This window comes from Battus philenor, unplaced genomic scaffold (genome assembly GCF_028537555.1).
Source record: "Battus philenor isolate CCGP_79_NKW_IND1 unplaced genomic scaffold, ilBatPhil1.0.hap1 SCAF_29, whole genome shotgun sequence".
Taxonomy (NCBI): domain Eukaryota; kingdom Metazoa; phylum Arthropoda; class Insecta; order Lepidoptera; family Papilionidae; genus Battus; species Battus philenor.
In genome coordinates this window covers 4,420,968-4,433,176 of record NW_027181692.1, presented here as the reverse complement: position 1 = coordinate 4,433,176, position 12,209 = coordinate 4,420,968, and the positions used below count along the sequence as shown (strand labels likewise).

Below are 12,209 nucleotides of genomic sequence, written 5' to 3'. Positions count from 1 at the left end.
TTTAAATTCTATAATTTACAGCAGTTATATTAAGAATGTCTCTGAAGAATAAGATAACACCAAAAACGCAAAAAAAATCAGTAATTTGTGAATATGAAAGTAGAGGAATAGCAGTAAATGTGTTTATTTTAAAAAATATGTATTTTGGGCACCAATTACAATGATTTTGGATACTTTTTTGAGCTCTTGATAGCTGAACTATTAGGCATTTCAGGATTATCCATTCATTACGGGGCATCCGGGAATATTGCTTCTGAATATCAAATTTTTGTACGATTAGGAGCTATATAAGGAAACTTTTTGGTGTTTTTATTTATTCCAAGTAGAGCTCCCAGCTGCATTTCTGCTTCAGTAGGGCCAACATGTACGATATGCTTATTGGGTAAATAAATATTTAAGATACATTTGAAACCATAGCAAATAATGTAGTTATTATATCACACTATTATGATAAATATTTTTTATCTTTAGTTATTTTGTTTAATATCTACTACTTAATTTAGTTTTAAATATTTTAGATCTTTTTTATAAATTTTCTTTGCTGTGGTAAAACTTACTGCTTTTAGTTTAATTTTTTATTTTTATTTTTTGCTTTATTATAATGTAATATTTGTTTATTGCTAATCATTCTTAAGAATTTAAATGCACAGAAGTAGGAGTCCTCCCTAAACCGACCCAATAAATAGCATAATGTACTAGGCTAGCATAAACGCGTTGTATATTGTAATTATTAAAGACATGTCTCTGATACATTGAGCTTATGACGTTTAGGAAATAATATAAATATTTCATGTGTTTCGACTACTTGTTAATAGTTTCTGTAGCGGCTTTCAAATCTATACATATAAATATCTATAATTGTGTCCGTATTGAAAGTGTTACATATGATTGTATATAATTTGTATCATTTTTGTTTTCAAACTTCAAGCTATTTACATTTTTTAGAATTATTTCTGTTTTCTTTAAGTTGGCGTTATTATAAAATTAAAGTTTATGTACAAGTTAAATATATAAATTTTGGCTTGATATCAAAGATTGGATGCTGGGAGTATTAGAATTTACTTTAAATGATTATTATGTTAAGAAATGATGGAGGCGGTTCCAACGAATTTCTGATAAAGTCTACATGTGTATTAGATATATCCGATCTTTGATTATCATTTACAATTCTGTTATAATAGCGAGGCATTTTTTTAAAGCGAAAATCACTTCTGCTATTATTTATTACTAGTGGGCCTTAAGTTTGCACAATAATGTATCATTGACCTGACAATGTGTCGATGAATTTTTCAAAATCGGTAATTGTCACACACATCAGCTATATGTACATATATAATATACAGACTTTCCCATAAATCAACGTTAAACTAAAACACGGCGATAAGACAAGTAGTGGCCAACCGCAAATGATTATTAAAAAAAATTCTGTCTATTAATGAATTGCAATATTCAAGAAACAAATGAATTTTGTGTACTCTGTGATGTCTTTCCTGTAACTGACTGTGAATCATTGCTTTTTAGTTTTTTTTTTCACTTTCAAGTTTTTGTGTCACCATGAATGAGCCTCAGAAACAAATAGAAGGGGCGGAATAAATAGAGGAGATTTTAAAATAGCTTTGTGAAACCAAGTACTCAAAATTGCATTTGCTTACGCTGATTGCATTAAAAAGAAGAACATTAATTAATACGCACCCTGCGACGTACAGATCTACGACTGCGGATGGGGAGTACAGATGTTCTTTCTCTTTCTCTCTCTCTCTCTCTCTCCAGCCTTCTTCTGTAATATCACTTCGCAGTACGTTATAGCAGCGCTCCTTGATTGCCAGTTCTGTACCATCGCCTTTAAGAAGGTTGGTAACGAGTGGTTCTCCCCCACAGTGCCGGTGAGTTCTCGGCTAACCCCTACACCTGCACTATCAATCCTGACGTTTATTTATGGGACTATCTGTATGTTGTCTTAAATCTGTAAATGCAAAAATTATGTACAAAACTCACAAATAAATGATTTTCATCTGTTAGTGCACATAAAGATAATTGTACAAGTGATTGTCATCAGAGATATAGGCTGTAGTAAAGCGTTAATATATTTTGTACAGAATGTAGTTGTTTAATGAACACATTGTAAATGGAATTTGCAAAAAATTCCCACGAAGAGATATTTAGGTTATAGCTAACTTAATATGGTGGATTCGTGTGGCGATGAATTTAATAGCACTTTTTATGATGTGATTGGGACACTGTTATGGAACCATTTGTACTACAGGTACATATAGCTTGGGTCTCTCGGGCGGCGTGTGTACATGGGTGGTACATATTTGAATGTTCTCTTGGGTAGTCCCTAGTCCTTTGAACTTAAATGTTCCCTATGACGATATTACCCGTGGTTTAAATTTGAATATTTCTCTAAATGTTTTGTACCACTGGTGTTTATTCTAGAATTGTCGCCATACGGCGTATACCACCGGTGGTCATCCTGGTATGGTCCCACGGGTAGCGCATGTCATGGGTGGTACTCTTGAGTTTTTCCTTAAGTAGATCCTAGTCTTTTGAACTTAAATGTTCCCTATGACGTGGTTCAAATTTGAATTTTCCTTTGAATGATGTGTATCACCGATGGAGATAATGGAATGAGTCACTCTGATGATGTGTACCACGGATGGTGACAATAGAATAAGTTTTTAGTTAAAGATATAATTTTTTTTTTAATTTTTAGGACTAAGCCTCGGCACGTATGAGCTCATATACCAGACCCATTTGTCGAATTTTTATAATTTCCAGGGTTCTGTAGTATTGTATATATTAGGTCATTATTGTATAAAAGACAATATAATTAGACGCAGGTTGTTATTTATTACACAGGTTGCTTCAATGAAATTTTAAATTTGTAATGTATAAGATATGAAATAAAATTGTCAATCTTCCATGTAGTATTAAGTTGGGGCAGGGGTGAGCAACTTTTTTAATTAACGGGCCAAAGTAAATGATAATTTTTTTTGGCGGGCCGCACATAAAGTAACACGTATTAACAATTAACAAAACTTTATTTATAATAAACATTGGAATTAAAAAATAAAGTTGAAAGAAGTAGAGATTTCGCGTACAAATTTTAAAAATGCAACACAAAAAAAAAACAAAAAAACGAAAATACTTGAAATGTTTAATGAGAAGTTCGCCAATGTTTTTTCGATACAAGCTTATTAATATAAGGCGTAATAGATGATGTAGCTATGAACACAGCTTTCTTATCGTGCATCATTGTCTTAACAGGTGGTCATTTTTGATTAATTGTTTCGGTTTGGTATGTAATGCTATTTGAATAACTTTTATAAGATCAGAGAAAATGAATAAAATAATTTCAATTTTAGAAATACTTGCCGAACCGCATAAGAATGTTCAACGGGCCGCAAGCAGCCCGAGGGCCGCGTGTTGTTCACCCCTGACTTAGTGTATATGTATATATGGTTATATAAATATTGTTATGCATGCTATTTATAAATTTTTGTTTTGTTTCGTTAATATAAAACGGACATGTCCATTTATGGCCTGCAATTGGTAATTATTTAATTAAATTTGCAAAACATCCTTTGAAAAGTGCTGAAGTTTTTTATACAATTTGAATGTAGTTATTCGGAACATTTTTAGTCTCAATTTTCAATGATATATGTAGTAGGTATTTTACCGAAAGTTCTTTCTAGTGCGCGTAGACTGGCTGGCTTTGCATTTTAAGAAAATGTATCATAGAGTTGCAAAGATGTGATTTTTGTATAGTTTTTAAAGCCTGTAGAACCTCCAATGCTGGATATAGGCCTTCCAATATTTCCAATAGGACCGAAAGGAACTAACAATTTCGTCTCTTCGCCTTGTGGGTGAGACCATACGCTGCGCTTGTCAGTCTTTGGACTCCAACCCAGAATCTCTAGTCCAACCAGAGGGCATTTCAACTAGTCAACCTGCTGGACTATTTAGAATATCTTCATTCACCTACGGACTCCCTGTTTGATCTCGTAGAGTAATCACAGCATAGCCTTCTTCATGGCTTGTTGAGCGACCCTAACAGACCAATATATATTGCCAGACTTCGTATAGTCTTTTATTCATAGTATCATTACACTTAGTGGTCAGTTATGTAAGCCATGAGAACAATTCTAGAAGAATCACAATTTGATAGTGACTAGAATCATATTTAGCTCGCCTAGAATGGCCTCTTTCAACATAAAACTACGGGTGTTACAAACGCACACTGATTTGATAAGTCAGAATTTATTGGACTGTTTAATGGAATCAGGCGTTATTTTGCGGAAGTCCATCCTAAGTAAGAAAATGACCAATACATAGCTACTCCCTAACATGCAGTCGTAGTCGTTCAATAAAGTGCACCGTCCGCCAGCCCGCTGATAAATGCGCATACGGCAAACACGTCTCTGTTGTCCCGCTCCGTTGCGGGACACGTGTACCGCACGGCTGGCTCCGCCGCACGGCCCCCGCGTGGGTCATCTGTGTAAGTCAACTTGTGTAAGTCAAGTGCTGATAGAGAACCTCTTAACTTAGGAAACTTCTTAACTGTTTTTACTGTTTCTATTTTATTTAGTCAGATCAGTTAGACATTACGATTTCCAGCAGCGGGGACTTATCCTTTCCTGTGCACCGTTGCTCGGCACAGGGGTGCCCAGATCGGTTCGGTAAATGATAGTTACTAGAAAGTGACTCTCCGCGATTTTGCTCCCGTGAGAAAGTTCGTTTCACTTCCTGCCACCGGGCAGGGAGGCCGCGAGTGCAACATAACTGTAAGTAAACTTTCAATTATACTACTTAGAGAAACACACCATCATGTCCCATCAACGGCTCACCGAGTTCGTTAAAAGACACCTCGCACTTTGGGAAGCGCACCTCGCTTCTGTTCGTTATAAAGCGGATTCCCCCGTCTCCTCTGATGCCCCCTCACCTCGATGGGTTCAGCTCTCGCTTCCCTTCTCGTCTCCCGTGTCCCACTATTATCCCTAGCGACTTCGGCTCGCACCCTAGCATTGAATCGGAGTCTGAAATGGAGATTGACAACTCCACGACGGCTTCATCCTTGTAAAGGGAAAGATGTCTAGCGGCGGGGGCTAACAGCTTGCCAAGTACCGTTGTTCATCACAAGAGTGCCCACATCGACTCAACAGCCTATCGAGCCGAGGCACACTCATCAATCGAAGTCACGAGCACACCTCGGAACGGTAAAGTTGCACCAGCAGCTGCTGGACTTCGTCGCGAGGCATCCAGCACTCTGGGCAGCCTACCATTCGTCCCACCATTACTAGACAGACTCCCCCGGACGTTCCCCCACTCCCTCTTCACCTCGAGTGAAAGTGAAAGATATCGTGCAGGGCATACGGATCTACTTGTCTACGGCGGACCACTTTCGCACACATATGCTCCACCATAGGGCTGTGGGACTCTCATTCCTTATGCCCTCCCGAAGGAACGTCACCTCCGGGTCATTGTCCGCGACCTTTTGGCCGAAATCTTCGCGGGAGAGATCGTTAACGACCGCAAAAGCCAAGGCATACCCACCATCAGTGCGAAGACGCATAACAAGCGCCCGCACAATGAACGCCCGGGGTGCCAAACTTTTATAGGCATCCCTGAAAATACATAATATTTACTCACATTCAATGGATTTCTAAATTAAAATTGATCATTCATTTTGGATTTTGATTCGATTCGTAGCGTATACAGATGTGACAACTTAATTAGTATGATAAAATTTGCCCAGTTGACCTACAAAACAATTAATATATTTAACAATATTATTCAATTTTCGATAAATGGCATTAAAATGTTGTTTATCACACGTATGCAACTGGAAAAGCATAACATAGTTTCAAAGTTCAAGTGTTCTTGTTACTCTGTTCATTTGTCGCACATTAGTACTGTATTATTAGGTAAATAATTTTTTTTGTTTTTTTTTTTTAATTGTGTAATTTTAAATAATTTACATTCATTTACTATTTTTTTAATTATAAGTAAAATTAGTGTTCAAATATGAAATGGCGCCTAATTTTGTATGGTTCGGGAACTGTCGCCAACTTTGGTTTCGCGTCTTGATGTCTTCGAGGTCTTCCTTACAGATATCCGGACAGAAACCATCACGGCATTTATTTATCCAGACAGTTATTAGGATAAGAATTATATAGTTTTTTTTTATATAAAAATGCGGCTGCAGCTAGAAGAATGTTTGTTTTATATTACAGTCTTGACTTGATGAAAAATTCATTGTTTTTATATTTCAAAATCATGTGTTTGTTAGTCCAGAATTTCGAGGTGCAAGATAATTTTTAGTACACGCTGCAAACGCAGGTCAGGTCACCTACGCAGATGTGTTTATTAACTAATTTTGACGGTTTCATCATGTACAAATTGTAAATATACAATTGTTAATAAATCATTTGTAATATTATAATGGTGTTTTAATTTCAGCTGAAAGCATTCTGTTTACGATTATATGTAGTATAACCATAGATATTTCTTAAATATACACAGTTGATGCTTAAATACTGGCACAAAAAAGTATGATTTAAAAATAAATTCGAACCTCTTTTTACAGGTTCGATTTTTAAATATTTATTTGACATAATGACGAAACTTGATTAAATTTAATAATTCTGACGATGGAGTTGAAGCTTCAAGAGGACAGAGTAGTAGTAATTTTTTTACACCGGTATGCACAACTAGAATTCTCGAATTCCTTATAAATTTTAACATCACAAAAATTTATTTACAGTAAAATTAAAAGGTATAATGCAATAGCAAATGTTTACAAGAAGAGATCTGGCCAGCCTCGATCCGTTAGTTTTGATAATTGTGAGAAATGCTGTCTGCAGAAGTTGTCGTCTTGTTTTAGAATTTCTGCTTGTTATATGAATAATATTTTTTTTTATAATTTTCGCAAAAATAATAATTAAATAATTTTGTGGTGTTAAAATGGTGTGAGGTGATAAAAAGAGCCAAATTGCTGTGTAATGAAGTAGCATCGAAGCCTAACACAAGTTTTTATGTACGTATTCGGTTTATAATAGGATCCCAGGAAATGTTTAGAAAACTTTCATTGCTAGATTGAAAGTAAGTAAAATTACTTAAGCAGAAGATATAGACCTTGGGAATGATATGTTCACTTTCGGCTATTTTAATGTTTTTCTACATGTTTTAAAAATATTACATAGTCCCCGCTGAGTTTCTTCCGCGGTTCTCAGGTCTGAGATATTTTATTCGGACAGATGATAGGTTCAACTTGACATCAACAAGATATGTAATTCATCGCATGTTGAATAAAAGATATTTGAATTTAAACTCTATCCGCTTGGTATTACTCGAATGTTTATATCAGTTTAAAGAAACCTCTACTGTATATAACAGTAAAAGGTCTGGCCTGTCTTTAAGGAATTGTAGGAAAAAGGCAAAGCAATAAAGGAAAAAGTTCTAAGAAGTTCTCACTATAAGAAAATTAACGGTGGAAATGAAAGTAACACATAGAACCATTAAGAAGAATAGGGGAAGAAGACGCGGGACCTGCAAGCTATAACAGATGCACTAATTAACCGCATTATTCAATTGGTAATTTAGAAATACGTAAGGTTTACACGCGCAAAGGGCAAAAATGCATATATATACGCAAAGGGTGATCATATAAAGTTTTAATATACAATGCAAATTCAAAATATCTTTATTCAAGTAAGTATTAACACGCACTTTTGAATCGATAATAATTTTAACATAATATGTTATAAGCTAGCACCGGTTCGGAATGCTGATCCGGTGAAAACCAGCCAGAAACTTAACAGTTGCTCTTTTTAAATAAAATCAAAGCTTGATGTATCTTGTACCTTATAATTTCAACAGTGTAAATTACTATATTATAGAACTCTTCCAAAAATCAATGGTTTTAGAAATCATAAAGTGTTTTGATGATGTAGTACAAAAACCGTTATAGCTACCTATTAAAATTAATTATTTTTACTATCTGCCCTGAAAAATTCAAAACTGAAAATATATTTATTCGAAGAGATATTTATATTCACTTTTAAATCGTCAATTATTTTAATATATAAGTAGTAAGTTACCACGGACTTGAAAGAAAGTCAACAGCCAAATAAAATTAAAAAAATTTTGTTGTGTACATTATAACATAATATCAATCATGTAAATGAGTCAACAAAGCAAATCCCATACATTTCGTTCAATTAGAAAATCCTGTATGCTATAATACGATTTATTTAATAATATACTTCTTAATTTTAGATTTAAAGTTAAGGAATGAAAAGTCTAAAAAATATTTTGAAATGAAACCCCTCGCGACCGCCGAGTAGTCCACACTACGTTCTACATACACTACATCTCATTCACTACACTATACACCTACACGGGTAGAGTTCTCCGCGTGTGGACGTCATCGTCGTAACTGGGCTACGATCGCCAGCGTAAAATTTTTAGTCCGTGGACCTCTGTTTCCACGGGCTCAATTTATATGAAGCTGCACAAAGCCTAGACCGGCTAGCAGCATTACTTCTAATGCATCAAATGGTTGATCATATAGCTTGAAATTTGGAAAGAAATGGAGGGAGCAAAGGCGATGAATGAGAGAAGCAATAAAGGAATGAAAAACTTTATGGAGGACGAGAAATAAACGAATGATAATATGAATGCAGAATGGAAGAAGACAAATCTGAAAATAATTTTTTCCCCCCATTAAGATGTGATACTTAAATAAGATGTGAACTAGAGGACTCCAATAAAGGGGGGCATATAAAAAAAACCGTTTTAAAAATGGACATCGATCTTTTACTTTGACCCTACTGCTCAATACAAACTAGTTTAACATACCTACAAAACCTAAAACAATCACATACGGCATATTCAGACTTCGCTCCGTTTTGAGACAGGCATCGTACATTTCCCGTGTGGAGTTGCAAGACCTTCCATCGGGCACGTCCCCCGGTTGGCGGATAGGGGAACGCCACCCAGATATGGGTGGTATCAGACATATTCCAGCGTGGAACAAAACTAAATTGCGGAACTACGCACAGTCTGCTTGCTGAGCCGCCGCCAGTACACCAGAGCCCGAAAGAGGCGAAGGCGAGCTCTAGAGGAGGAGATGGCCAGACTGTACAGGGAGTACCGAGCGGTTACAACAGCGCTGCAGAAGGCGATAGCGAGCGCCAAGGGTCGGTCCTGGATCGAGCTTCTGCAGGGACTTGACAGGGATCCGTAGGGGCGTCCATACGGATTGGTGCTGGGAAAACTCCGGCCCTGGATGCCCCCGACGACGAAGATCTTAGAACTGGTCTTTCTGAAGAGAGTAGTAGATACTCTCTTTCCGGAAGGTTGGTCAAGTCCCTCTGCACGCTCTCCGGTACAGCTGTGGGAGTGGACGGATGAGACGGGGGTGGCGGCGCAGGAACTGGATCGAGTTGTGAGCTGCCTCAGAGCGCGAAACACCGCGCCGGAGCCCGACGGAATACCGGGTCGAGTCTGGGTGCTCAGTCTGGCGTCTATGGGGGGCATGCTGGCGGAGCTATTCACGAGCTGTCTCCGCCGAGCCACGTTCCCCATGCCTTGGAAGGAGTTACGATTGGTCCTTGGCGACTACTTGCAAGACAAGTACATTGTGTACATGGACCAAGACGGAAGGAGGAACCGAAGGGAAATCAAGTGCGGGGTGCCGTAGGGATCGGTTTTAGGACCACTCTTGTGGAACCTCGCGTACAATGCGGTTCTGCGAGTCAGTCTCCCCGCTGGCATGAGCGTCGTTTGTTACGCCGACGACACGCTGGTGGTCGTCTGTGGGGACAATTTCGAGAGGGCCAGGGAGCTAGCCGAGCTTGGGACGGAAGTCGTCGTCGCTAAAATACGCGGACTGGGGTTGGAAATAGCGCCAAACAAGACCGAGGCGCTATGGTTGCACCGGTTGCCTCGAACGAGGGAACCTACCGACTCGCGCGTTCGCGTCGGTGGGCACGATGTCACGGTGGGGCGGTACATGAAGGACCTCGGCCTCACTCTGGACAGTCGCTGGGGCTTCGAAGAGCACTTCGATCGCCTCGTCCCCCGGAATGAGAGGATAGCGGGTGCCATGCACAGACTCTGCCTTATCTCGGGGGACTCATGGAGGAAGACCGCCGCCTCTATGCAGGGGCCATAGCCATGTACAGGGCACCCGTGTGGGCAAGAAGGCTGGCCATTCCGCTGGACGCTGTAGATCTGAGTTCTACAGCGTCCAGCGGAAGATAGCCATACGGATCGTACGCAGATATCACAAGATATCGTTCGAGGCGGCGACAGTCCTAGCACGTTTTCCGCCCCTGGACATTCTGGCGGAGATGGATGCGAGGGTCTACGACCGAGTCCGACCGAGTACTCGAGGCGGTCAGATGGCGGGAACGGCGCGGAGAGCTCGTGGCGCGCTAAGCTCTCGGAAGAGCGCTATGCGCGCAGACGCGTTGTTGGAGCGATCCTGCTCGTCTTCGAGGCCTGGATGCATCGACGAGACGAAAGGCTAACTTACAGGCTTACGCAGGTGATCACCTGGTATGGTTGCTGCGGTGATTACGTGTGTAGGATTGGACGCAAAGCGACGGCGAGCTGCTTCAACTGTCGTGGGGCCGCCCAGGATTCCACCTCGCACACGCTCGCGGACTGCCCGGCGTGGCATTCGGAGCGGCGGATCTTGGTGGACGAGATCGCACAGGACCTTTCCTTGTCAGCAGTCGTGTCGGCGATGCTGAGCGGGTCATCGGCGTGGAGGGCCGTGGCCTCTTTCTGTGAGACCGTCATGGTCCAGAAGGAGGCGGCCGAACGGGATCGGCAGAGGACAAATACTGCTCGGAGACGACGCCGTCAGCATAGGTTGAATGGCTCCCTTACCATAAGCGAGGCCTTCGGTGTCGCGGGAGCTTAGGGTGGAAGCCCTTAACTCCCACTAGCTTCGGCGACTCTGAGGCGGACGATGGTACGACGTGGTCTCGATCTATCGTGATAGCACCGCGAGGGTTTCGGGAGTAGCGTGAACCATACACGCATACCCCGGGACGGGTTATCGCAAATAGCACGGCGCGAGGGAAGACCGCGTGGCGATCCCTGACCGGGAGATACTGCGGTCCCCCATATAGCGCAGAGGGCAATCGCCGGGAGGGTTATAGTAGGCATCCCACATACTCCATAGTAGGGAATCCCACATACTCCTGTCCTCCCCCCAGAGGCGAGGCACCTGGAACGTCCGGAAGATTTCCCTCCCGAAACCAAAAAAAGGCATCGTACATATAATTTTACAGCTGTTCAAAAACTTATCAGCTTCGTCTAAAATCTAAAATCTAATTTAAATATAGAGAGACAAAAAGACTGCTTTACATCTAACTTGATCATCCATTGGATTAACAAATAATTAAATTAGACGTCCACAATACAAACATGCTGCTTTAAACCTTATTAAAATCACCCATAGGTTTATATAGTGATATTAAAAATAGAAAACACTAAGAGACTGCTTTACATCTAACTAAATCATCCCGTGGATTTATAAATAGTTAAATTAGACGACGACAACACAAACATGCTGCTTTACACCAGCTAATACAGGCTTGCACAGCGACCAGCACAAACATCATATCGAATAAAGACTAAACAAAAAAAATTCTTTCTAAAATGTTAGGAGTTAGACTAAGTATATAAAAGTATCGAATAAAGTGGAATCTTGATATACAAAACCGCATACCGCTTACACCAACCACTGCACCATTGTGTTAATTGACCAACACTCACGCGGTTACTGTGACGAATCGATTGATAAGGAAATCACTCTGAACATCATGAATTAACATTAGAGATGGGAAATAGTTTATTTCTATTTTATAGATATTTGTGACATAATTTTTTTTCAAATTTCCTTCAATTTCCTAAAAGTTATTTTACGACTTTGTGTTCAAATCTTTATTCATTTAGTTATTTATACCCAACATTTTTTCAAATTGACGGCATACTATGCTGATTTGCAGAATCGAGCCGGCTATAAAACTTATCAGTTGCTCTTTTTATATGAAATTTAGGATTGTTTGATTTTGTACATTATTGTAAAAACACTGGAAACGAGTCAAATCAACTAACCAATTTTCACAAAATTCAATCAAAAATAAGAAGTCCGTGCTAAATTTAACTAATATTTAATACTAATTTCATTT

The 12,209-nt window shown here is 39.5% G+C and overlaps 1 protein-coding gene across 1 annotated transcript; it reads left to right on the top strand.

The window, feature by feature from the left end:
* The first annotated feature begins 10,140 nt into the window (after positions 1 to 10,140).
* LOC137926116 (uncharacterized) lies at positions 10,141 to 11,037 on the top strand. Its single transcript, XM_068769643.1, has 3 exons — positions 10,141 to 10,230; positions 10,286 to 10,764; positions 10,959 to 11,037. Exons 1-3 carry the CDS (start codon positions 10,141 to 10,143, stop codon positions 11,035 to 11,037), a joined length of 648 nt encoding a protein of 215 aa, XP_068625744.1.
* Positions 11,038 to 12,209: the final 1,172 nt, after the last annotated feature.

Excerpts from the sequence above, each read along its gene's own strand:
- LOC137926116 (XM_068769643.1), top strand. The coding sequence starts at position 10,141 with ATGGAGGAAGACCGCCGCCTCTATGCAGGGGCCATAGCCATGTACAGG. Across the intron at positions 10,231-10,285 it reads TGGCCATTCCGCTGGACGCT|ATATCACAAGATATCGTTCG; the intron begins GTAGATCTGAGT and ends GATCGTACGCAG. Across the intron at positions 10,765-10,958 it reads GTGTCGGCGATGCTGAGCGG|CTTCGGCGACTCTGAGGCGG; the intron begins GTCATCGGCGTG and ends AACTCCCACTAG.